This window comes from Chelonia mydas, chromosome 13 (genome assembly GCF_015237465.2).
Source record: "Chelonia mydas isolate rCheMyd1 chromosome 13, rCheMyd1.pri.v2, whole genome shotgun sequence".
NCBI lineage: Eukaryota > Metazoa > Chordata > Testudines > Cheloniidae > Chelonia > Chelonia mydas.
Window position 1 is genome coordinate 25,774,816 of NC_051253.2, and position 25,286 is coordinate 25,800,101.

Here is a 25,286-nt window from a genome sequence, read left to right on the forward strand (position 1 = left end):
CATTATTTATCCCTCCATGTGCTCTGTAGGCAAGGGGAGCTGATGAACCTCTGCTGGTAGAGCTAGTTTGGGATTTACATAGGCTGGAAATTGTTTGATCAAAGAGGCAGCCTTGTGGAGATGATCAGTGTAAGGTTGCCACCTGGCTTGTGGGAGAGGAAAAAACAAATCTAGTCTGAGTTTCCTACCAACCCTTAGGGCTCATTTATGCAGGGAAATTTACCAATATTACGAGACCTATATAATTTTACTGCTATAGTCAGTCTACTAGCTAGTGTCAAGTTCATTCTTTTCCACCCTGTCACTGAGGTTTGTCTGCTTTGCATCCTTTCGTCTCTATCCCATTTTCTTTGCCTTCTCCCGTCCATATTCAGCCTAACCAGCTTTGTTTCTGATTCCTGCTCTACTGCTGAGGGTGCTGTCTCCCTTCCAGAGAGTCCAGTGTGCCATTCTCTGGAGTTCACTAAGCCCAGATGCCTCCTGTAAACATGTTAAAATGAAACCGATCATGTGAATGGGATGCTGTGATAAAGATAAACATATGATTGTGCGGAGATAGCTTAGAAAAAAAACCTACCCTCCACTTTGGATGGCAGCAAAATTCTGCAGCTTACTATTCTTTTGTTTAATGACAGTATTCTCCACCAAGCCTCAGAAAAGGCCATTAGTACGAAGGCTATTAACTCAGTTTAAGGTCTCCTGCCATTGTACCCAGACTGAGATGTGTTGTATCAAGAATGCATCACTTTGAGCTGACGGTTTTTATTTTAACATCTTCCAACAGATTCCCACTGTCTGCATGGACAAGAACTGTGATTAGCAGCATGACACTTTACTACTTTTTATTTAAACTTCTTGCAGTCTTGTGAAATTGAAATCCTGTGTTCTGACCTGTACAGACATGTAAAACGCTGGTGCTTCCCCCATTAGGGCAGTGCTTAACCATCCTCAGGGAACAAATACTTGCTACAGTCAGTGAAATATCCTACCAGATTTTGAATGGTGGATGTAACCAGTTTTACTGCACCTGGTTCCCTTTATGATTTAAAACACGCACACAAAGTATGCTTTAAATATATAGAATTTTTTTTTTAATTTCTTGTGGTTTTCCTTTATATTAGATTTTTTTTTTTTCAGGACAGCATTACAATCTAACAACCAAGACCATGTTACATACACACACACACACACACACACACACCACATAACATATCCCAGGAAGTCGTGTCCTTCGCTCTGTCAACATGTTGCAAATGTTTAAACAGTATTCTACATGAAGTAGACTCCCTCTTTCTACGAGCCTTGCTTGCATTGCTTTAACATGTAACACACAACAAGGAAGTATTTTGTTAGCTTTCTGGTTTGAACTAGGTTTCCGTTCCTACAGTATAAGTGATGTAGAAAATGGGGCTTTTTTTTTTTTTTTGGTCTTCTCAAAACCCCTGTTTTAAAAGTTGTCCTGCTATTGTAAGGCATACAATAGATTCTAAATCTATCACCCTCTCGGCTGAACAGAGCTGGGGGAAAAACCCTACTAGGAGTTTAATCTGCTTGGTCATCTGGGTTGTGCTCTAAGCAGGTCAAATGCGCACACACTCAAAATGTGCTGCTTGTCAGAGTGTTGGGGGTGGTGTGGAGGGAGGGGAAAGGAGGTGGCAAAACCAGAAAATGTTCTCAAACTCATTTTAAGAAGGTCTAAGGCAACCCTTTCAAACCAAATAGTACCTTCTCATTAGATAAGCCTTTGGAAGGGGGAAAAAATGGATTTTTAATACACAGTGCGTTTTGGCAAAGCGCTGGTGGTAGTCATGTCATCTTCATACTCTATCTTCACCCTCAAACTGGTGGGAAATCTGATTTTAAGCAAGAGTTCCCAAAGGTGTATAGGGGATTTAGGTACCAAAATAAAGGGTATTTGGGGGCCTAACTCTGTTGGCTCCTTTGAAAATCCCAGATCTATTTTTTTCAAAATAACATACAGCTGCAGATATATTTCTTTTTATTTATTTTTTTAATTTAAATTCCCAGTCGCTTTTTGCATAGGACTTTAACTATGGTTCCCTAATTGGTTACCAAACCATGCAAAAGGGTGAAAGGCACATACACAGTCAACACACTATGAAGAGGTATAATGCATATAGGAGAGTATTATGAGTATAATACCTAGTTGTGGGAGTTGAGATAGATATATATATCTATAGATAAATAGATCTATAGATATATATATACACACACACAAGATATTGCAACACTCAAATGCTACATTACAGATACAGTTATGATACAATAGAAAAGAATATTACTGTGTTGCTGTTACAGTGTGAGCTGTACCCTTGTCTCAGGAGCGGTAAAAGCCGGATTTTGAAAGCACAGAAGTGAATTAGATACACGTTGTTTGCAGTGAGAATTGGGTGTTTAAAACAGTTTGTATTTATGGTCAGCTTTGCTCCCCCGCTCGCTCTTAGGCAAGAAGGAGTTGGAACAGCAAAGATGTTTGGGGTTTCTCATACAGGTGAACCCTGTACAAGTTACATGCTACTAGGGTGTTTTGTTCCCCTCTACCCACAAGGAATAGGATCTCCCACATCCTGGAGATAAAGGGTAAAACCCTGGCTCCACTGAAGTCAAAGGAGGCTTTGCTATTGACTTCACTGGAGCCAGGCTTTCATCTAGAATCTGAGTCTCCCTGGGGGAAGGCTGAGCAGTGGTACTGGTGGTGGCTGTTAACGACGAGGGCTAGCGTAGACTCCCTCTGACAGAAGAACCCCCTAGGTGCAGGCAGCTAGTGTGGAGAAGCAGCAGGTGCTGAGCTAGAGCAATGAGCCTGACAGATCTCCGAGCCTAATCAGGCAGACCTATTATTAGGGAAGTTGGTGCAGCCCAAGTGGGTTTAGACTGGTAAGGGCTGAATGTTTCATCAGGTACTAACCCACATCCTCTACCTCCTTGTAAACAAAGGGGGTAGGGGGGTGGACAGAACTTGAAGCTGCAGGTGTTTATTGAACAAAGAAGGAATAAGTCAGCATCAGCTTGGATACTAGATGGAGCCGTTCCTTTTTTGTATAACCGTCTTTTTGGGGAAAATGAGATTTATTTTTTAAATTTCATTTCTAACGTTTTTAGAAAGAGCCTTTTTGCACCTGCATCAAGGCATAAAGCCAGAGGCTACAGTGAGGCCCTTTAAAAATCTGACCCTGTGTTTCTGATTGTCAAGAGTGCTATCACCCTTTCACTTCTGCACTCCGAGAGCTGCCCGCTGTTGCCAGGCTGCAAGTGCCAGGCTGCCTTTTGGGGGGTGAGCAGACGAGGAAGCAGCATCTCCTCTGGTTATGAGGGTTCACAAAACAAAAGTGATTTACTAACTATGCCAGAGAACTTCCTCCTCTTCTTCCCCCTCCCCCATTTTTATTTATAGATAGACTTTCTTCTGATCTCCCTGTTCCCCCTCCCATTGGCAAAACTCCCAGATAGTTCAGTGGAATGAGAGCTGGGCCAAGGAGGTGTTCACAGAACGGCTGTATCTCTGACAGCTCACAGGAACAGCTGCGCTGCAGGAGAAATGGACAGCGGTGAACATAACCAGTTTGCCCTTGCCTGCCCCTTCCCTCAAGCTTTGGAAACAGCTTTGACCACACTGGGGAATTACTTTGACCCGTTCTGGAAGGGAAGTTAATCCTGATGTGAAAGCAAGCCCTGCCTATGAGCCACTTTTGTCACCAAACTGCATAATAGTCAAAGGTTCTTCTAGAATGGCCTAGAGGAAGCACCTGAAACTAAAGGAGGAAAGACTATGGTTGGCCTGACTTTGATCCTACATGGGACTCAAAGTGGCCAGAGAGAGGTCAGTGGGGTTAAAGTGGTGGACAAGGAGGAGGCGGCCCAGAGAATCTACAGAAGAGGCTCCGAAGGTGCCCTAGGGCTACAGAAGAAATTCCACACGCTTGACCTCAAGCAGTTTAACTTCTCCTCCTCTTTTCCAATTCAATCTGTTTAAAAAGAAAGTAACCAGCTGACTACAGCGTGCGGTGAGCCCTCGGTGCAGACAATGGCATCATACTATTCTCTGTACTGTTAGGTATCCATGCCATGAAAGAATGGCCGCATTCCTGAAGAAGTTCAGAGCTTTGGGGAGTAGATGCATCATCCAGACATATGCTGGTCTCCCATCTTATTTTAAATCATGTGTGCTTAACCTGGGGCTCTCCAACAAGCCGTATGTGTCATTAGCTAGATGGGTGAGGTGTCCCAAAGGTTGTTTCTGTTGTAATATAGCGTTACACTATGGAAACGGTGGAGAACCACTATCAAGGGGAGTGACTGCTTTGTTAGCTACAGTTCAGTGACCATTGCCAAACCTTCACTTTTTACTGCAGTCATATTTGTCTATTTATTAAATAACAAAAATATCTGCCCTCCTCTTTTGTTAAAAAAACCACCTCTTCCATAACTGGAAACCACCAATTTCAGCTCCAGTCCATGCAAGGGATTTGGGCTGGGAATTATCCTAGCCAGGCGCCCTTGCAAACATGGCCTTTTTACATCTGAGGGGAGTTTGCATGGTCTTCACGAAACATTAATGGATTTCCTCCCCACATGGGGTTGGGGGGGGAGAAAAGAAAACTGCTCCACATACAGCTATACACTACTTTAAAATATACAAAGAGAAATAACAGGGTCCTAAAGAGAGGAACTTTGGGATGAGTTACATACCTAAACTTATACTTTGCAATATTAAAAGAAAGGGGCCATGCTAGAACGAATTGACTTTCCTCAAGGCTGGGCTTTCCCAGCAGCATGGATGCCTCGCGGAAGTGGTACTTGTAGGTGCTGGTGTTGAAGTACTGGATTTCCAGGACAGCTCTGCTGGCGGGTGTGCTTTCCATGGCACCCAGCTTGTCGCCCAGCAGGCGCTCCTCACCGCCCTTTAAATGCAAATGGAACACGGGCAAAATGTAGGAGGCAGAGTCTAGCATCACGGACTGCTTGTGCGTTTGTGACCAAGGACCAAGTGGTTGAAATGGCTGCTGTGACCTGCTTTTGAATTCAGCCCCTGAACCAGGATCACTTTGCTAGGGCTGCCTCGGAGGTATGTTATATGCAGAATGCTAGAATATGTGGCTTCAGACTTGGCCCTACATTCATGTTTTAAAACAAAAAGAGGGGGGAGGGCGCATTTCCCCAGCTTTCTGATGGATGCTGAAGGGCTGCCTGGGGCCCAACTGAAGCCAACGGCTAACCTCTTGTTCACTTCAAAAAAGTAGGGCCAGTGGTGTGCAGGGGAAGAGGTTGAGATTCCCACACCCCCTGCTACTAAGAAGGGCAGGATTTACTGCTGCATGGCAGAGGATGTGGGTTCTGATTCTACACCAGGCTGATCGTGGGAGAATCTCTGGGCAGCCAGGATCAGCCAGGCAGAGGCTGTATTTCCACACTGGCTCTGGCCCTGGCTCCCCTGGAGAGGAGCTCTGCAGAAGAGAGAATCTGGCCTGGGGCCATCTTGCCCTTTCCATGTACATTCCACCCAGTTGGAGGGGGAATGACAGTCATCCCCCTGGCTCCTCCCCGCCCCTTGCATAGAGCCTGACAGGCTGAGAGAGCTCTCCTGGGTCATGTGGGGGAGATAGTACCTCACAGGGATCTGGCTCCTGGGCTCTAAAGATGGGCAAGACCTATCAGAGGACCTACTCCATTGCACTGCCCATGCCAGCTGTGTCCTCGGCACTCGCCCGCTGAGAAAGCAAGAGCCAAACCAACCTTACTTTCTAAACAGACATGCCCCCAGCACTTTATTTTCCACCAAGTGTCTTTTTTTTTAAATATTAAAAAAAAAAAAAAAAAAAAATCAGAAATGACATTATTCCTAAGAGAGCGAACAACCGTCGCAGTGCTCCCTCCCTACTCTCAACGCACTTTTTCCAAACCATTGTGCACCCGCCTGACCCCATCCTGCTCCCATGGACTCCGCTGGCAGCAAGATCTAGCTCAGAGTTTGTGACTTGTATGGAGCACAGATCCGTTGTTACCTCTGCCCCCGAGCTCTTGGCATTGCCCCCAAACCCTTGGGGGCTTTGATGCCCTCTCAAAATATATTGCTTAAAAATAGCTAGCTAGATGTTTCCAATAACACTGGCCTAGAGGAGGAGTAAATTGCATTTTAATAACTTCCATGTGATTCCTGGGACCCACATGAGCAAGGTGGGTGTGCCACTGCGTGGCCCCATAGCTAGTATGTGGACACTTGTAACTTTAAATCTGTTACACTGGTGCCAATCGAATCCTTTTCCTCCTCCAGAAGGAAGCCAGTACTAGCAATTCATGCTAAGAAAATAAAAAGACATCCCAGTAGGTTTCACAAATTCCTTTAGGACATACAGATTACTATCCACAGCCTCCCAGGAAATAAAAGAATGCATCAGAATCAAATGGTTCTGAAATATGGACTTTTAAAGATCCCAATGCACGTGTTTGTCCCTGAGTCCATGCTGTAATTTCCCCTACACAAATAAAAAAGAAACTGAAAACTCAGCATAGCCATTAAAGTAGGAGATCAGAACAACACTCTCCCAGCCAGAGGTTGGTTGGTTTGTTTAACCTTTCAGCTGGGAGAATCACACAACTAACCGCCAACTGGAAATACTGAACGCAAAACCAACACCGTACATCCACTCTGGGTTTTTAAAATATGTACACACGTGCACACAAAGGTTCTGTGTTTTAAGCACCTTTTGTTTGCTTTAAGATAAAAGGAGAGCCATCCAACCTCAGCATGAGGGGCTCTGCTCGATCGTTAAAGAACTAGGACAGGAAATTTGGTAGCAGACCAATACTCCTAGTGATCGCTCTTTTATAAGACAGGCAAATTGCAGGGCACCTCCAAGCACAGTGTGAACACACCTCTGCCCCAGCATTAGATATTTGGTCACACTTTATAGCAGGTGCATTTATAATCAACTTGTAAAGGGTTAATACATGATTCATAGATACTATAAACACAGTACAGAGAGGACAGTCTGTGTTTTAGATGCTTGTAAGCCATGGTAATAGTAACCCAGTGACCTGTCTAACAATGGTTTGACCGCTCAGTAAAACATTATTAATCACTGATTAACCCTTTCTAAACTCTTTTAATATAAAGTGGGATGGTAGTTTTGCTTGGCTTCCCCTGCTGACTGGGGATAATATGATGCAGTTGTGCAGAACGATGACATCCAAGCAAAGTTCCTTGCATTCTCCGTCCAAAAAGAAGAGAACTTAAGTAACAACTTTAAACATTAAAAATGAACCACCACTGAAACTGGCAGTGGTCGGGCTATTGGACTCGGCGCCTCTGTTTTCACAGCACTTAAGGCCTGGGCCGGCACCACTGAGGGTGACTAGAGCTTTGCCATTGACTTCAATTGCTGCTGGATCAAGTCCTAACTGGGTAGTTTCTGCTTCACTGTCTTGGACAATTAGCAAGGGTGGGAGGCTTTTAAAGAGGGACTTCTCTTACTGGGAGAAACGTTTGCGAACAGCTTAGCAGACACGGGCATTGTAAGGTGTACAAGGTGAGTAGCATTCCCCAAAGCAATTTGTGTTTCTAAGAAGCTTTGCTCTCTCTCTCTCTCTCTCTCTTGCAGCCATTCGGCACCTGTTTGGTCTGCAAGACACAATGGTCAGCTCCAAATATCACAAGCGTTATGGGGGCTTTGGGCTCTGGGCCCGGGTGACATCAGCATGTTAAATTTGTGACATCGCTGTCATTTGCAGAGTGCCTGAGGCATGTCGTAAGTGGAGGTGTAGAACTGTGTAACAGTAACAGGTGGGAGCTGGCCGGGAGGCAGAAAATTACTGACCTCATACCGCTCTTTATTGGTGGCTGCTCCAGCAAGGAAATCTCCCTCTAAAGCCACCTTATCTGCATGAAACAGCCTAATGCTGCAGAACACATTGACCAAACAGCCTATGGAAAGGAGAACTGAACAGGGGATGCAGTGGGGAGGAGACTTGATGAGCATCCAAAATTTAACCCTGTTCCTACACTTCTGCTTAAAAAATTCTTAACTCTACTATGGACATTGACGTGCTGAGGCAATAGCTCCTCCTCGCCTCTGCAGGAACTTGAGTCGGCATTCATGTAAAATGCACCGGTCCCAACTTGCGTCAGGGCTCACTTGAGAAAAAGGCATTCAATAGGAAACCAAGGATGTGAACAGCTGTAAACGTCCCATCAAGTCAAGACGTTGCCAGTCTCCGGTAAGGAGTTGGCTGCAAATGAAATAATAGACGTGTTGCCATCTTTAACCTGGTAGGACCTTCAGCAGTGAGCAGATGAAGTTCTATCACGCTACTCCCTGCTCCAACACGTAGAGGCAATGTGGAGCTGGAATCAAACAACCAACAGGGGTGGGGATCATCCAGACCGTGGGAAATAACACTGGCTTCTCTCTCTTTCTCTTAACTGCTGTTAAACCGTCTTGCCAAGAGATTGTGCACATGAGCTCAGCTGCCTCTCCAGTTGCTGACAAGGGTGCAAAAGCAAAGAGGAACAAACAGCTGATCCTAGCTAGCTCTGTGGGAATTTTGCTGTTGACTTCAATGAAAGCAGGGATCAGGTTCTAAAAATCAGGTCCCTATTAGAGAGGGGCCCAAGCTACAGAGCCCTGAGCCAGCTGGAACGTCAACAAGGTTTGTGTGTGTTGGGGGTGGGGAGGTGTTCAGGTCCAGCATATTGGTTGGGAGCTATCTCTCGTTACTATAGTCACCAATGATTCAATCAGAAATAGCTGCCTCAAGCATCCTTTCCATTAGTACAGGATGATGTTACTGGTTTTTAATCTTTGCCAGGCACTGCTCTTATTTCTCTAGGCGGGTTAGAATTTATTTCCATGCTGTGTGAGAACTTTCTGTTCAGTTGTGTCATGAGGGCCGCAGGGCTTTGAGTTTGGAGACACTAACAATAGTCGTGTGCAGAACTTAACAAAAGCCAAACTGGGAGAGTGATAGAGACAGTAGGGCTGCTTCAAACAATGGTTGATCACGCTGAAGAACAACAAATATAAAATATGTTTAAAGTAATCCCATTTGTCTCCATATTTTTAGAGGCTCCCATGGCACCGGCATTTTAGCTAGATCCTGCAGGCACAATGATATTAGCCACTCTCTGGGCTAACCAGGTCTGTTAGCCTCCATTCCTGGAGGCTGGTAATTGTAAGTTTATTGCCTCTCAAAAGTCTCAAGAGCTCAATTATTAGACATTTTAAAAGCGGCTCTCCACTGTTTACAATTATTTTTAAAAACGCAATTTCACAAAACCTACTATGAAGGTAAAGGTTTGAATCACGGTTTATAGAAGAAATTCCAGTGAAAGTGGTTTATTTTTGGAGCTCAACATGGCCTTGCATGGTGGAAACTCAAACTCAACAGCATTGTGCAAATGCCGAGCACTGGAAAGCGAGCCTGCCTGTGAACAGGAAGTGGATAGTCTAGTTTCGTTCCCCCGGGGAGTGAAGTGCAAGCAGTAAAGAAAGAGCATTAATGGAGGAATGTGATTTTCAGACAGCTTTGTGGTTTTACTAATCTCGTATTATTAATGTACGATTTTTTTAATCTTGACAGTATCCTTTTAAGGATAAACATGTTGGTCCAAACCCAGCTGTGGTGTAGCAGTATTAAAACCACCAAGGATGATTATGGCTATTCATGTCACAGGGCACAATCTTTAGTGCAGTTAACCGGGGGTTACTCTCTTAGCCCATTCTGACTTCGGAGATGAAATTTCTCAACTGGGCTGAACGCCTGGAACTTTATTTCCCATCAGAAACTCCCTATAGTCCTGTAGGGACTATCAGTCTAGTGAGCGTTAGCCCTGCCTGTAACTGTGGAATAGGGGCACTGCCATATATAGCTCTTCTTGGGGGACTTGTATCTTTTTCCATCCAAGTAGGCACAAGTTCTGTGCTATGCAGTTCTCAGCCTTGGGCTTGCACCTTCTCAACGGCTCCAGTTTCCATCCTCGTTTCTTGTCTCCCCCTCTCTCCTCCTTTCTTTTCTCCCCAATCTCTCTCGCTTCCTCTCATTTCACATCCTTTCGCTACCAGCTTCAACATACTTTACCACCTCTGTGACTAATGCACAAGCCCCTTTCTGTGCTGTCCTCTTGAGCCCTGGACGGGGCAGCAAACCACAGGCCATTATACTAGCGTGAAGGAGAATTGCCACGCCTGGGGGTTTGAGTGATGGGTTATGTCCTAGCATTAGCTTGAGGATCATGCTGAAGAAGTATCATCATCCGAATGGTGGGCTGGAAGCACTGAGATGACAATGCTAGGAGCCCTTGGGATTCACTGCTGCCTTGTGTCTCTTTTGAGTGAAGCCTTCTGGCCAATCCGAGAGCTGCAGGGAGGGAGTTATGCCCAGTTCTCTTCTGTCAGAAAGATGCGTCAGCCCAAAGAGGGCCTCTTAGGGAGGACACAAAGGGAGCTGGGGTTTACTCAGAGGCCATTATTTCCATGCACTAACTTGGCCTGATAGTGCTGTGGTGGCCCTGCTGCTGCTCTGTGGATGTCTCAGAGTTGGATGGTGGGACTGCTCTCCCCTAGCCCTTCCCTGGCACTGAGGCTGGACCCGTCCACTGGGAGTGGCTCCTCTAACAGCTCCGTGGAGGTGGTGGGATTTACACAATGCTGCTTTGTGGGTTTGTTTTCCAAGGGTCCAGATTTTGACTGAAAGTAAAAAACACCAAGACCTGTTTGGACACATACAGATCATTGGCTTCCCCACGGCATCAAAACCAGAAAAGCCCAGGGAGAGCCTTTTGCCAGAAATCCAGTGATTTGGACAGACCGAGGAAATGACCACCCAGTCTAGTGGGTAGGCCTCCTCGTTCATTGCTCAACCATTGGCTCTGAAGATCTAATATGGTGTTTACAATCAATCAGATAATCCTCCCCCACAGACTTCTGCCCAGCCTATTGCCTGGGATGAGAATTCTTTATTTCAATGGATGAGAGCTTTTTAAGGGCTTCATCATTGTAAAATGAAAGTAAGTCATTGTGGGGGGGTTGGTTTTTGTTACTTTTTGCTTAAGCTAGTGAATGTTCCCGACCATTTCATGAGGCAGATTTGTTCAGCCTTTCTAAAGACCACCTGATCTCTACCTTGTGTTCCACACACAATAATCTGCTTAGAGCTGTGAGACTTGTCCATTAAGCAAAGCTGTTTGGAGTGGGTGGGCCAAACACATTGTAAGACACCTGACTGTAACCTGAAAGCACCGGAATAATAAAATGGACTTTGCACTCTTTTTAAAAGGCTGTGGGGAATTAAGGGCTACAGTAATAGTGCTTCTGGAAATCAAGCCTGTGCAGTGAGTAGCTGCAGCTGCCACGGATTTCAGCTGGAGTTGTGGATCCTCAACACTTCTAAAAATCAGGTCTTAAATATTTGTTAGGAGATGCTCACGCAGGGTTCCTTTTACTCCAGCATGGCACCTCTGAACAGACAGCTAGATAATAACAGCATGCAAGTAAGGACCATCAGTGACACCACAATCCCAGCTCCCAGGTTAATTCAAAGACAGGATCTGATATACAATCCAGTTTTTAAAGTGGGAGAGGGGAATGGTCCTTATTCCACATAAATTGTTACATATTCCTGGAATTTGGGCCAATTTTGTTGTTTCATTCCAGTTTGCACTTGAACCTGGTATCTCCATTTGTGACATCACAATCTGTTCCGTGGAGAAGAGTGTGATGTCATAAAGAAAGGCACTGATGTCACAGGCTCCCAATACAACGGTAAGGGACAAAGGAAATGACGGGGCATCTTCACCTTCCCATAAATTCAGCGTAACATTGGTGTTAAGTTTAGTGAAAAGTAGAGCATTCATTGGGAACACCAAATTCGAATTCAAATACTGGTAAGCGTTGCAAGAGCAGCTGGAAGAACCTACTCAAGTACTGAGGAGGGAGGCAGGGAGCTGGGGAAATACCTCTCATTAGGAATCGTTTTTCTGAGGGTAACTGACACAAGTTTTTCCAGACACTTTAGCACTGATTCTTTTAAACCATTTCTTGGCATTTAAAAGCTGTCCCCCCCCATCGTTAGGTTATGTGAGGGTGACGTGCCGCCTTTCTCTCCTGCTCAGCGCCAAAGCAAAAGCTGCAGTGGTGGGGAGGAGAGGAGGGCAAGGTATTGAAGTGGAGAAGGAAAAAAATAATAGGTAAGTAAATGTACACACTAGTGTAAAAAGGGGAGTGAAACCGAAGGAGAGCCCAGCAAGGATCCGCGGTGGAGCATCACCAGTTCAGAAGAAATTGAAACGCGTCTCTCATGAGGATAGGTTTATTCCAGAGAAAGGATGAAGACACCTCCGCTGGAGAAAGCATCGCGAGATGGGAGGTGAAGCTTGAGAGTTAAAAGGGTAATGCCCCACGGTGCACACTTCCTGAAGTAGCTTAGTAGTTGTAATGGCGCTGGCATGGTTGGTAGACAAAGCTGCCCTGGTGTTTGGCCCACCGGGGGTGGCGCTCTCTGGCACGGTTCTGCCGCTGCATGACCTTCTGACTGAGCTTGTGCTTCTCCGCCAGCTGCTTTGCCCGCTGGATCCGACGGACCTGGCTGACTTTCTCCAAGATGGCAGCTTTTGCCGTGAGGGAGGTGGGGTGGTGCGGGGTGCGGCGCTCCAGCCGGGGTTCAGGCACGTCCCTAGAGAGAGAGAGAGACACACGCTCATTAATGGTCAAGCTCAGGATGACCTCAGATAGGTGAGACACCACTTTGCATTTCCCCAGGGCACGAAGGGGTCGACTGCCAACTGGAGTCACACGAGACTCCTGACAGCTCCCTTCTGAGTCAAATGTGCAAATGCTCACACAACAAAAAAAGAGATGAGCCCCACGTCATGCTCAGCGCAACCAAGAATTGTTCCGTTGGAGGTTGCATGTGGTACTATGGTGATAGCACCATGGAAATAAAGCTATTTTTCCAAGATCAGTATGGCCAGTTAATTCTTTAAAATGCTCGTATTAACCAGGCTGTCATCCCCTTAACAGCCACTTAGCTGGCTTTGCACGCGTATCTTATAGACAAACACACAGACAGGGACAAATTTAGAGGCGATTCTAAGGTGGTTTCTTCTAACCGCTCAGCATGCAAATTATTCCATCTTACGCTCCCTTTGATTTAGTAATTGGCATTTAATTGAGACCCTTCCCCTACTCATCACCTCTGAATTTGGCCTGCTGTCTCCTGTAAGCAATGCTGTTAAAAGCCCCTTACAAGGCCAATGGAATTATGAGTGAACTGGTCCATAGGCCAATCTGCAATAAGCAGAGTTGTTAAAAGGAACAGGACTTGCCCGGATCAAATGACTGGCGTGGTTAATCCAGGTTCCTTTAGCATGGATGACTCAGGGGGAGAAGAGAGCTTCCAAGCCAGCTGCTGGGTCAGCAGAAGTGCTCCTCCAACAATGAGGGAAATCAAGGGCAAATTGAGCTCTCCTCATTTCCTCCCTACTTTTAACTATTATTTGTAGCCATTTTGCTTTATATTTCACCCTCTGCCTTCAAACTTCCACTGACTCCAGCCGGATCGGAATTTGGCCCGATGAAAGCGGAGTTTGCAAAGGGCAAATGAAATCCCAGCCGATGGTGCTCAGCGTCGTCCTCTGAGACTTGCCCTGGGGAATTTGCTCTTGAACTGGGCAATGCCCCTCTGTGGTGCTGTATAAACAATAACGATGTATATGGCCCACACTCCCATGGAGCGTTAATGCCAAAAGCCATCGAGCTCACGGCTGGGCCTTAGCCCAGTTTGCCTTTGGTGTGTATGTGCTGTTGTGATACTCTGGTAACGTGTCCCGAAACACTGAGCAGCCTGTGTGGCTTGTAACTTGCCGTGTGGCTGCACTTCCGGGCATTGGTTGTGAACTCTGAGGCTGCTGATGGGAGAATGTGTGGGACTGGAAGTAAGGATTGCTGCTGTCTCCCAGGAGGGTCCCCTTTCCTGGAAAAGCAGTGGGCTTTAGTCCCCTCTCTGGGGTTATTTTTCTGCCTAGAAGTGGGTGGGCGGGGGAAAGGTTTGATGCCCAGGAGAGCTCAATTTGCATTAAGAACAGCATTCCGGAGTGGATAATTTTGCTCAGAACTAGAACTGCACTGCAGGACCAGGGTGGAGGAGACGTGGATGAGATGAGGAGGAAAAGCCAACAAATATCCTTCCTAAAGAGCAAACGTGGTAAACTCCGAGACACCAGCGAAAAGTGAGTGGAGCCATGTCTACTCCAAAGCCTTATTGCCACACTCAGTGGCAATGGTTTTCTGCTGTAATGATACAGGTGGTATGACTGAAAGAGTGTGCCCACACTGCGTTGTTTATGCCATCTTAAGCTACTTCCCTTCTCAATCACTGCATTCACAAAGCTTTGTACTTTCTGGAAATAACTGCGCACCATTCTGGACAGATATCCCCGGTGCAATGTTCTGCTGCTAGGGGCCCGGCATTCTGGGCTTTTTCTTGCAGTGCATTGTGGGGTGTCTATTGGAACCCACTGGAATTCTGGGATTTGGGCTCAAACGAACAAGCTCCCTAGTATCCCATAATTGGTCCACTGTTTGAGAACAAGCACTATTTACAAAGTGCTGCCCGGCAGCGTGGAGGAAACACGGCTGAGTGCTGTGACGCTGACTGTCATTAATATGAACAGACTGCTCCACACGCGTACGGGCAGCCACACAGCCAGGTAGCTTTGGATGGGTTAGGAGAGCTGCAGTGTCACAGGAGTGCTGGCCCCTTTAAATGAAGCAGGTCCAGTCCCCCTGTGCCAGAACAGGTGCTCCACCTTTGGCCAGTTCAGAGGGCAGAGCAGCACCTGGGGCTAATAAGGATCAGGGAGGAGATCTCTGAAGAGAGCTGGAGGAGGTCCTTGGGGAAGGCAGGGGAGCAGCGGCGGGGCTTATCAGCTGACCTCTCCTTCCTGGAGAATGGGAGCCAGAGGACCCAGGGGAACAGTGGAAGCATCTCCCTGCTGGCTTGCCTGAGATGAGAGATTAATGAAACGGGGAGATAATGAATGTTCCCCAAGTGAGGACGAACTCCTAGCTGAGAAGCCAGCGAGGGACAGGGGGGATTGGCACTGGGAAGAGCAGAGTTGCACTCCAGCTGGAAGGGTGTCCTGGCAGAAGGACAGGAGAGGACCTGTGAAGAGCCCAGGTGCTGTGGAAGATGCTGGAGCGCAGTACGTGTTGTGTCAATGGACTAGGTGCACTGGGGTGATAAATGGACTATGTTTGGGGACTTTTGCTATGGATTATTTTCACTGTTTGTAATAAACCTGCCCCAAGGGGGAGGGAGATTATGACTGAGGCAAGACAGCCTGTCATGGAGTCCTTCGAGCTGAGAGGGGAAGTGATGGTAAGCAAGGTGCTAGGGTACCAAGGGGCACTTGGGGATAAAGGGGAATCATTCACACACAGTGATGCTGTGTCAATATGGCTAGAGGAGGAGGATGAAACTGAACAGTTATTTCCGTATGACTCTTTCCTGGAGTGACTTCACCGGACTGAGCTCTGCTTCTGGGCTTGGCAAACTAGTCCTGACTTCTTCTGGTTTATGCCTTCTGACTGCACAATGAATTAGATGTTGGGTAAGTGATGTAGCCACTCTGTCACTGTAGCATCATCCAGGGACATCAACGCATCCATCCATCATCAAGACGATAAGGAGGGAAGTCCATACCCAGATGGCATGCTCTTTGTTCTTGAGCTCCACAGGGACAGGGAGATCAAGAAGCCCCACAGTAAAGATGTAAGTTAAACTGCCCATGACCACAACATAACGGGACGTGGGGGACATATCAGGATGCTTCATGTTGGCTTCTACCATTAACTCCCCAGAAAGGGGGGAGGACAATCCTGACAGCTTGGCCAGGGGCCTGCTAACAATGTTACAGCATTGACTGGTGGGACAGGAGAGTAATGGAGAACTGGGGGAGGCAGTACTTCAGGCTGTGGGAAGGCTCCTTTCCCGGAGCTCTCTGTGGAGTTTGCTCCGGAGCTGCGGTGGTGGAACAGGAGAGCTCCTCTCGGCACGGAGAAGTGCCGGGTCACCAACATCTGGAAGCTTGTCACTCTCGATTGCTGGTCAGGCTGGTGGGGGTAAATCAACTATTAGGGCTGCGAATGGAGGGTTCCCAAATTGTATAGGAGCCATGGATGGGACCCATGTGCCTGTTCCTTGCCCCCACATCAGTCCTCCAAGTTCATCAACAGCAAGGTCAAGGTGATTACTGTGGAACGTTCACCCATATGAATATGGGGTGGTCTGGATAGGTCCATGATAGCAGAGCTCCTTTGCTTTCCCATTGCCCTGGCCATGACCCAGGGGTGCCCCATCTCCTGCATTTTCTCTGCCAGCTTGTTGATCTTGGCATTCAATTAACTGCTGTTCAGAAGGTCCTGGACATGCTCCTCTCCCCAGAAAGCGAGAAGTCCAGGCCCTCCTGACAGGTCCGTGTGGAAACACAAGGCATGGTTTGGTATGTGACTCTGAGTGTGTAAACTCTCCACAAGCTGGAAATGCAGAGGGGCATGCCTGGCTGCCAGTTAAACAGGGAGAGGACAGCCAGTCCAGGTGCCCCCCAGAGCAACAGAGGGCAGGCAGGGAAACAGACAAGCCAGTCCAGGCATGAAGCTATGCAATGTGGGACAGCAGTGGGAGAACTGCCAGGACTGGTGTAGTTTATCCGAAATAGGGAGGCACCCGCTTGAATCTTAGACCATGTTAACTCTTTCCAGTGTAGAGTTCGGTCACTTTAGAAGCCAATGAATGAAAGTGGGATAGGATCCTAGATGAAAAAAGCAAAACAAACAAAAATCCTTTTGTGGGTGCCAAAAATTAATGTTGTAAGGAAAGAACATTCCCCTGGAGACAAGGTTGTAGAGACCATGGACGATCCTCCCACCCTTAATATGAAAGTCTCTCTTTAGAGTTTTAGCCAGATGGCATTGCCTGGATACCTAGAGCGCCCTAGCCACTGGGCAAGGCCTGTGCCCCAAAACTGCAGCTCTAATCCCAGCTCTGCCACTGATTTGCAGTGTGACCTTGGACTAGTCTCTTAATGGCTCCATTCCTCTGCCTCTCCAGCTGGAAAGCAGAGATGATGATACCTGTCTGCCTTTGCCATGAGCTACAGACACACCATGTACTATTATTACTATCCACAGCGACCCAGGCTGGACTCACCCTTCACTGATCGGTTCGTCAGGGCTCTCCCTTTCCACCACAATGCTGTTGCTGGTGACGTAGACGGACATGCTGGGGTGTTCAATCAAGAGGTCTTCCATAGGACTGCTCTCCAACCTGACGGGGCCGGGGCCTTCTGCAGTAAAACAGGGGGGAGGGGTGACAAACCAACTCTCGTCCATCAAGCAGGGGTCGGGCTGGGAGGGCACAGGCCTGCTGACACAGTCACTGAGTGAGTGGGGCGACGAAGTGGTAGGTGTGGGGGACCCAGGACAGGACTGGAAAGTGCAAACGGAATCCCTCTCACCTACCCGCTGCTCTTTGCTTGGGGCTGAAGTGTAACTATCTAATGAGAGACAAGAACCACCATCCACAAGGTGGGAGCAGCCAAAAAAACCACGGTAGTTTGAAGCCATGCAGAGTGGGGGCAGGGCAGGCAGGGGGAAGAATAAAGAAGCGGAGAGAGACACACACATACAATATACAGTGGAGGTGGGGGGGAAGGGAGGGAGAAAAAGGGGGCATTATTAGTAAAAATGACACCCCAACTGCATTATTGATTTCTTTCTTTTCAAACGATAAAACCTTTACTGAAGTATAAACCACCATGCAAAATAAAAACACCACCACAGCAGAGCACGGCCACCTTGATTCGGCCAAGCATCCGTGTGCCCGAGGGACCACTAAGAATGATGAGAGCACCGATAGGGAAAAGCATGGGGGACTGGTCTCGCTTGTGCTTTGCTCTCGGACAGACGTGCTCTGTCCACCCCACCTAACCCAGTCGCGGACTGGCAGGAGTCAGGAGGAACCTTATCCCATAACTGTGCCTGCAGGGCTTCTTCCGCCTTCCTGTATCCAAGCGGAGCATTCCCAAGTGCTAGGCTACACGGTTATGGCAGCGCCAGACTCGAGACAGGGGACTCCCTTCCAAGGCGCGTGCTCCCTGAGCTGGTTACTGGTGGTGGAGATGGAGGTTAACGGCATATTGGAACTGGATTCTAAACCTGGACAGTCTAAGGTGATGTGGCCAACACTGTAACTTAGCACTGTGTTCTAACCAGGTCCCCGGACCCCATCATAGCTGTGATGTTGATGGGGCCTTCCTAAGCCTAAATGGCAGCCGTGTCATAATTTATGCAGCTGCTCAAACTGTCTCTAATCTGTTAGTTCCTCTCCCTGTTTCTCGTCATCAGTTTCTTGCAGCTCCGGTGGAAGAGTGTGATTCCAGGGCGCTCTCGCTCTCATATTGGCTGTGTTATAGCGAAGGAAGATGTTATTATGGCTAGGTTCAGTCAGGACTGCCCCCACCTCTGCTGAGCTCCTCAGTGTGCTTCAGGCATCAAGAGATTACTGGGGGGCTGGTCTAGGGAAGGGGGAGCCCTGAGCAAAGATCTACTTGTGCAGTCTAGTGTTCAACCCCTCTGCAGGTTGGCGGGGTGAGTGAAATCTGAGCGGAATGCATGTCTGCAGCAGGACAAAGGGAAAAAAGACATATGAAAGCACAAGGTGCTGGGCAGACTTTCCATCCCTAGTTTGACACTGATGGCTTCAATTAGTCCCATCAATGATGCATCTGCCTACAATGAGCCACTGTGATCCAGTGGGGGCTGGGAGAGCTGAGACCCGGATTTACTGCTTGCCCTTGTCACTGAATCACTGGGTGACCTTGGGAAAGACCATTGATCTCTCTGCCTCACTTATCCCAGCTGTAAGGCATGGTTAGAAACCCTTAGCCTCCTTTGTAGACTGCTTGGAGATCGACGGATGAAAAGTGCTATATAGGTGCTCTGTATTAATTTCTTTAAGGCCAGCATGAATTTCATGGATGACCATAATAACAATGGGAGGCAGTGTGGAGTAGTGGTTAAAGCAAAGTCAAGTCACAATCAAAATCCTGGCTGCTACCCTCTGTTTTGCCACTAACTTCCTATGCAACCTTTGGCAAATGACTTATACCCTCCATGCCTCAGTTTTTCCTTCTGTACAAAGGGCGGAATAACTCTTTCCTTACAGGCCGTTGTAAAAGCCCTGGAGATCCTCAACAGCCATTGTCTTTTTTTAAATTCTGGGAAAATAATCATTTCAAAAATGCTGGGTCAATTGTTCATCAGCCAGGGCGAAAGGGGCGATGCCATTTGGGCTGGGAGAGCGCAGCCAATGGGAGACTTCATTTCAGGGGACATATTTCCAAAGGGCTTACGCTGGTCCAGAATTAGCCTTCCATGCAGCAGGGAGTCATTCTCCCGTCCCTGGATATTGGGCTATTAATAGCTGCCGAGAGGCCTGACTGGAGATTATTTAGAGACGTAAAGACAAGTTTGGAGTGGTTCGGGTTGCTTGTTTTTCTTTTCTTCTTGGAACCTCTACTGCTCAAGCCAGTTGTGTAGCTGAGAGGAGAGGGGAGGATCCTGGCTAAACAACCCTCTGATCCCCCAAGCACTTGGGTTCCCATGGAGGCTTCCTTCCAGACAGGCAATAAGTGTAACTGTGACAGGAAGTGGAAGAGGAACCGAAAATTCCCAGGTGAGCTGCAGTTTCCACTGCGCACATAGGTCAGACCGGCCTCTGGTTTTGCACTTGTGGTACTCAGGCATTCAGGCTGGGCAACCAGCACCATGTGCGTGATCCTGCCAGGTCACGGGCATGTAGGACTCTGCTTTTTGCACAGACTCTTCCTGCCTCCTTTCCCAGCCTGGGACAGGGGGGCTGGCCCTTTAAAGGGAGAAAGGGCTCAGCCCACCTGTGACACCACTGATTTGCTGCCCCAGGTGGAGAGAATGAGTTCAGTCATGTGAGAGACGGTCACGTGATTAAACCAGGATGGGAGGGTTAGATAAACTGAGGCGTGGTGGACAGCCAGGGGGAGACAGTCAGAAGCTGGAGAAGAGGGAAGATGTGGGGTGTGGCCTCCAGCAGCTCAGAGAGCAGGAAGAGGCAGCCTCTGATGTTGGGGTGAAGAAGGCTCCTCTCCAGGATCAGGAACCTATGTGAATCTGCACAGCTTGGGGGAGAAGGCCTGTGACACGCCTCAATGGGGAGTGATGGTGGAGAACTACAGACAACAGACCCTCAGGTAGGGGGAACTGGGCCCAGCTGGCGTCTGCGTGGAAAAGAGTTTATTCGGGCTCAGCAAAGTAGAAGCTGAGCAGAGGAATTTTGTCTTAAACCTTTTGGATTGTGTGGAGTTCTTAAGGGGTCCTGAGCAGAAGGGGAAACTGAGGCAGGATGTGGCAGAGCCACTCTGGGCCACAAGGAGTGCTTAGGAGGCAGCATACCCAGCCACATAGCTTTCCCCTCTCTCCACCTATCCCAATAGACTCTTCTTCCCCATCCTACCCCCACTGAAGCTTGAAGATGCTTCTGTCCATCCCGGCTCAAGCTGCCTACTGCTGCTCTCCTGGTCTGCCCCAATTCACTACTGGCTGCTACACCCAGCCCCCTCTGAAAGCTGGGCCTGGACCCTCAGGGTCCAAGTGGTTCATCAGTTGTGTGAGGGTCTCACAAAGCCAGGCCCAGGTTGGGGCTGGAGAAGGAAAGGAGGGACCCATTTGAAATGATCTAGCTAAGTGACCCGGCACACAGAAACGAGGCAGTGAGCGAGGGCCAAAGACGTGAGTAATATTTAACCCTATATAGGTGGCTTATTGGGCCTTTGTCCTTACAGTTTTAGCTTATAGGGTGGACCTGGCCAGCTTAGCCTTCAAGCGTTTTGAATAACTCCAGGCTCCAAAAGAGGGCTGGAATAAATTGATCCCTGACAGGCAGGCAGAATGCAGAGGAAAAGCTCATCAGCCTTTGATGCATAAGAACTTTCTCTACACCAGTCATGATTTTATACACTTCAATCATATCCTCCCTTAGTCGTCTCTTTTCCAAGCTGAAAAGTCCCAGTCTTATTAATCTCTCCTCATATGGCAGCTGTTCCATACAGGTAATAATTTTTGTTGCCCCTTTCTGAACCTTTTCCAATTCCAATATATCTTTTTTGAGATGGGGTGACCACATCTGAATGAAGTATTGAAGATATGGGTGTACCATGGATTTATATTCAGGGGCCCATTGGTGGGGTTCTAGCAGGAAGGCTGTGGCCTGCACGACATCAACTGCTGGTTGTTAAGGGGACTGTTTAGGATGTGTGCATGCACCTGACAAGTGGGCATTCAGGGCCTGTCCTGGAGTTTCTGTCAGTTTGACAAAATCTGATGTTCCCCATTTCCCCTCCCCATCCCTGTAAACCATCACAGGCTTAGGCTACCTGAAGGAGCTTCTGGTTAGCTGAGCCAGAGACACTCACAGCAGGGTGGCTGAGCCTGGTTGCCTCAGAGACCTCCCCACATGCTGCAGACCTCACCTCCTCCACCCAATGAGTCATCGGACATCCTGCAGAACCAAGGAACCATCGGGCATTTGCAGGCCAGACCAACCTCCCAGTCAGTCCTCGCCCGCCGCAATTCCATGTACACCCTCTTGATTCCCCAGGAACGCTCTCCCAGCCATGCACTGCACTGTCTCCTCCTTCCCAAGTCATGTAGCCCAGTTTCTCGCTTGGAAAAATCTGGTCGCCCTGTTCCAGCTTGTTTCTGGTGTCAAGTGTCAGTGCTTGCTAAAAAACTGGGAGGGAAGGTTAAAGTCTCATCCGTGCTGTGGCTTTTAGACCCATCACCACCACCTGGGCACTTTCATAAGAGCGAGGCCAGCCCAGGGGTCTAGGTCATGGTTAGAGAGACTAGCTCTCCTCAGTCTCCTTCCATCAAGCAAAGGGTGCCCTGATGATAAGACAACCAGGACTTGCTTTTTCTGCCAGTTGGTAGCTTTATTCTTAGTCTCTTTCCAGGATATCTAAAAATATCTGAAAAGGAAGAGTAACTCTGGTAAGAAAGAGGCTGCCGAGGCAGCGGCAGGAATAGAAAGGCAGTGCACAGAGGGTTGTTTCTCAAGTTCTCTGCTTAAGTTGTGCAAACAGTCCTAAGCAGTCATTGCAAATGGCTGAGTGAGCTGATCTACCGCCAAAATGAAAAGGCACAAACCATTTTAATTAAGATGGAGAAGCCCTGTCTCCAAGGACCTGCTGCTGACAACTGCTGTCGGCAGAAGTGCCCCTGACCAGGGCTGAAAATGGTAAACCTTAAATAGCAATCTCTAAGTGCGACTCAGTGTTATCACCTAGACACGGCAGCATGGCCTGAAGCGGTGTTGGGAATAGTTTCACTTCTAGGCGAACAAAACTGCCTTCATAAGCACACAAGAAGTGCCATATTGGGTCGGACCAATGGTCCATCTAGCCCAGTAACCTGTCTCTGACTGGGCAGTGCCAGAGCTTCCGGGAGAGGGGAAGCATGATTTCTGAGAGCCTCCATTATGCACCATCCCGACAGAGACCAGCTGATGCATGTAATGAGCTTGGGGTTCATTAAACAACAAACCAGTGAATGAGAAAGGAATCAAATAAACTAGAGAACTTCTCTGGTGAACTGCTGAGCACAGCTGCACTGAGTTCTCAACCCCAGCTTCCAGGGCACATCTCTAAATTCCTCTATTCATAATACTGTCCCTTATAAGGGAGTGTCTCTAAATTATAATCTTCCACAAACATATCTCTACATCTTCCCTCTTAAAAAAGCCCAGTTAGCTCTTCTATCCATATATATAAACAGCTAACGACTATCTAATAACACATGCATTAAATTCGCAGCCCATCTAATACATTTCCGTAAACCAATGTGTCAACTATCTAGAGAGGAGAGATTACCAGCACATCACTCTGGAGTGAGTCTTTACCACTCACTTTCCTCAAATACCCCTTCTCCTGACAGGTTGGCAAGTCTCTGAGTCTTTCAGGATGTTTAATCTCCTTCTCTGATCTTCTCAGTATCAGCCTTTCATTAGAGGCTGAGTTGTTCTCTTGCTTCCAGCCCATTTCTCCTTCTCCCACTGATGATAAATGATCAGTCAGTTGGGAAATGCCAAAGTCCACATGTCAGAGTAACAGCCGTGTTAGTCTGTATTCGCAAAAAGAAAAGGAGTACTTGTGGCACCTTAGCGACTAACCAATTTATTTGAGCATAAGCTTTCGTGAGCTACAGCTTATGCTCAAATAAATTGGTTAGTCTCTAAGGTGCCACAAGTACTCCTTTTCCTTTTGCGAAAGTCCACATTGACTGTCAATGTTTTGGAACTTTCTGGGATTAGTCTTAGATCCCTTCGATTACTGTTGAAATGTGTCCTCCTGTTCTGTCTGGAACACCTAAGACCTTGGATGCAGCTGTTCTTTAATGTTACCTCTTTGGCCCCAATAGAGGTGTGATTCCTCAGGCACACTCTATCACCTGGGTTAGGAGAGGGGAGGTCACAGACCCTTTTGTCAAAATAAAATATCTGCTTCCATTTATGATTTTCTTTCACCTTCCGTATGGTTTCATTGTTATGAGATTTCAGCAAGTTATCAGTGATTAGTAAATTAGATCGGATCCTTCTTCCTCTTAACCGCCGAACTGGAGAAAAGCCATTCTCCAGAGGTGTACTTCGGTAAACCAATACAGCTTTATACAAATCACCCCCACTGTTAAAAATCTTTTTCATAAGGTTCTTTACTGTCCATATAGACCTTTCCACAAGTCCATCTGATGGGGGATCATTTGGACTTGATGTTTTGTGATGAAAATTCCAATTTATGACAAAATTGCCTAAAATCTGCACTGGAAAATTGCAGCCTATTATCACTAAAGATTTCATCTGGAATCCATGTCTGGAGAAGATTCCCTTCATGCTGACTATCACTGACTTACTATTAGTATGGTGCAGTGAGTGAATTTCTGGATACAGAGAATAATAATCTGGGACTATTAAATAATCCTTTAATTGCCAGGTAAATAAGTCAGCGCCAACCTTCTCATAAGGCCTTTGTGGAACTGGATGAGGTCTCAGAGGCTCTGCTGGTTGACATGGCTTGTATTTCAAGCAGGAAAAGTAGTTTCCTACCAAATTAGTAATGCCGTGATTGATCCACGGCCAATACAGCACTTCTTGTGCTCGTTGTTTGCACTTAACAATTCATAAATGACCCTCGTGGATCTTCTGTAGCATTTCTTTTTGGAGGTTCATTGGAATTACAACCTTACTGCCCTTGAAAATCACGCCATCTATCAGAGGATGTTCATGGCTGCCATTTCAATAGTCCCTCATACTTGGACAGCAATGCCTTACTTTTTCAGGCCACTCTTTAACGATCACTTCTTTTATTAGCCCCAGTGATTCATCTTTCTCTGTTTCCCCTCTTATTTGTCGCAGTTTCCTGTTAGCTGCGGGAACTGACTTTATAATCAGATCTACATAGATTTGTATCTCTGTCTCTAAAGTCTTCTCTGGTTTCGTGGGAGGCACTGCTCTGGAAAGTACATCTGCAGTGAACGTGAATTTACTGGGCACGTAGGTCACAATCAAATCATACTTTTGCAGATTTACCATCATTCTTTGAATCCTTAAGGTACAATCATTTAGCGGTTCACTAAATAACTCTATCAAGGGCTTATGGTCCATTTCAACTTCCACTGTCTGTCCATAAATATACTGATTGAATCTCTCACAGGCAAACAATATTTCTAAAAGCTCCTTCTCAATCTGTACATATCTGGTTTCTGCCTCAGTCTGTGATTGGGATGCATATGCCACTGGTTGCCAACAATCCTCATACTTCTGTAAAATCATGGCACCTCACCCAGACTGTGAAGCATCTGCTGAGATTTTAATAGGGCTTTCTGGTGCATAGAATTTCAACACTGGTTTTTGTATCAGTTGTTGTTTTAAACCTTCCCATGATTCCTCCTGTTCTGCACCCCAACACCATTCATTTTTATTCTCTAGGAGTTTTCTCAAAGCTGCTGCTTTTGTAGATAGGTTAGGTATGAACTTTCCACTATAATTAACCATTCCCAAGAACTGCTGGACATCTTTCTTCAACTGTGGATGTGGCATCATTTCAATGGCTGAAATCTTCCTCTTATCAAGTTTTATACCTTCATTGGAAATAACATCCCCAACAAAAGTCAGTTCTGTAACCCCTA

At 47.1% G+C, this 25,286-nt stretch overlaps 1 protein-coding gene across 2 annotated transcripts in view; it reads right to left on the minus strand.

Moving 5' to 3' along the window:
- Positions 1-1,392: 1,392 nt before the first annotated feature.
- The window catches only part of TP53INP2 (tumor protein p53 inducible nuclear protein 2), a 57,112-nt gene continuing 33,218 nt past the window's right edge, over positions 1,393-25,286 (minus strand). Inside the window, exons 3-5 of one of the 2 annotated variants that reach the window (XM_043527529.1) lie at positions 17,531-17,569; positions 17,224-17,359; positions 1,393-12,687 (exon numbers count right to left, since the gene is read on the minus strand). In XM_043527529.1, the coding sequence (XP_043383464.1) occupies positions 12,438-12,687; positions 17,224-17,359; positions 17,531-17,569 (425 nt within the window). In that variant the 3' untranslated portion in view covers positions 1,393-12,437. Of the gene's footprint in view, positions 12,688-17,223; positions 17,570-25,286 lie in introns of both variants that reach the window. The other variant, XM_007057159.4, reaches the window with a different exon arrangement.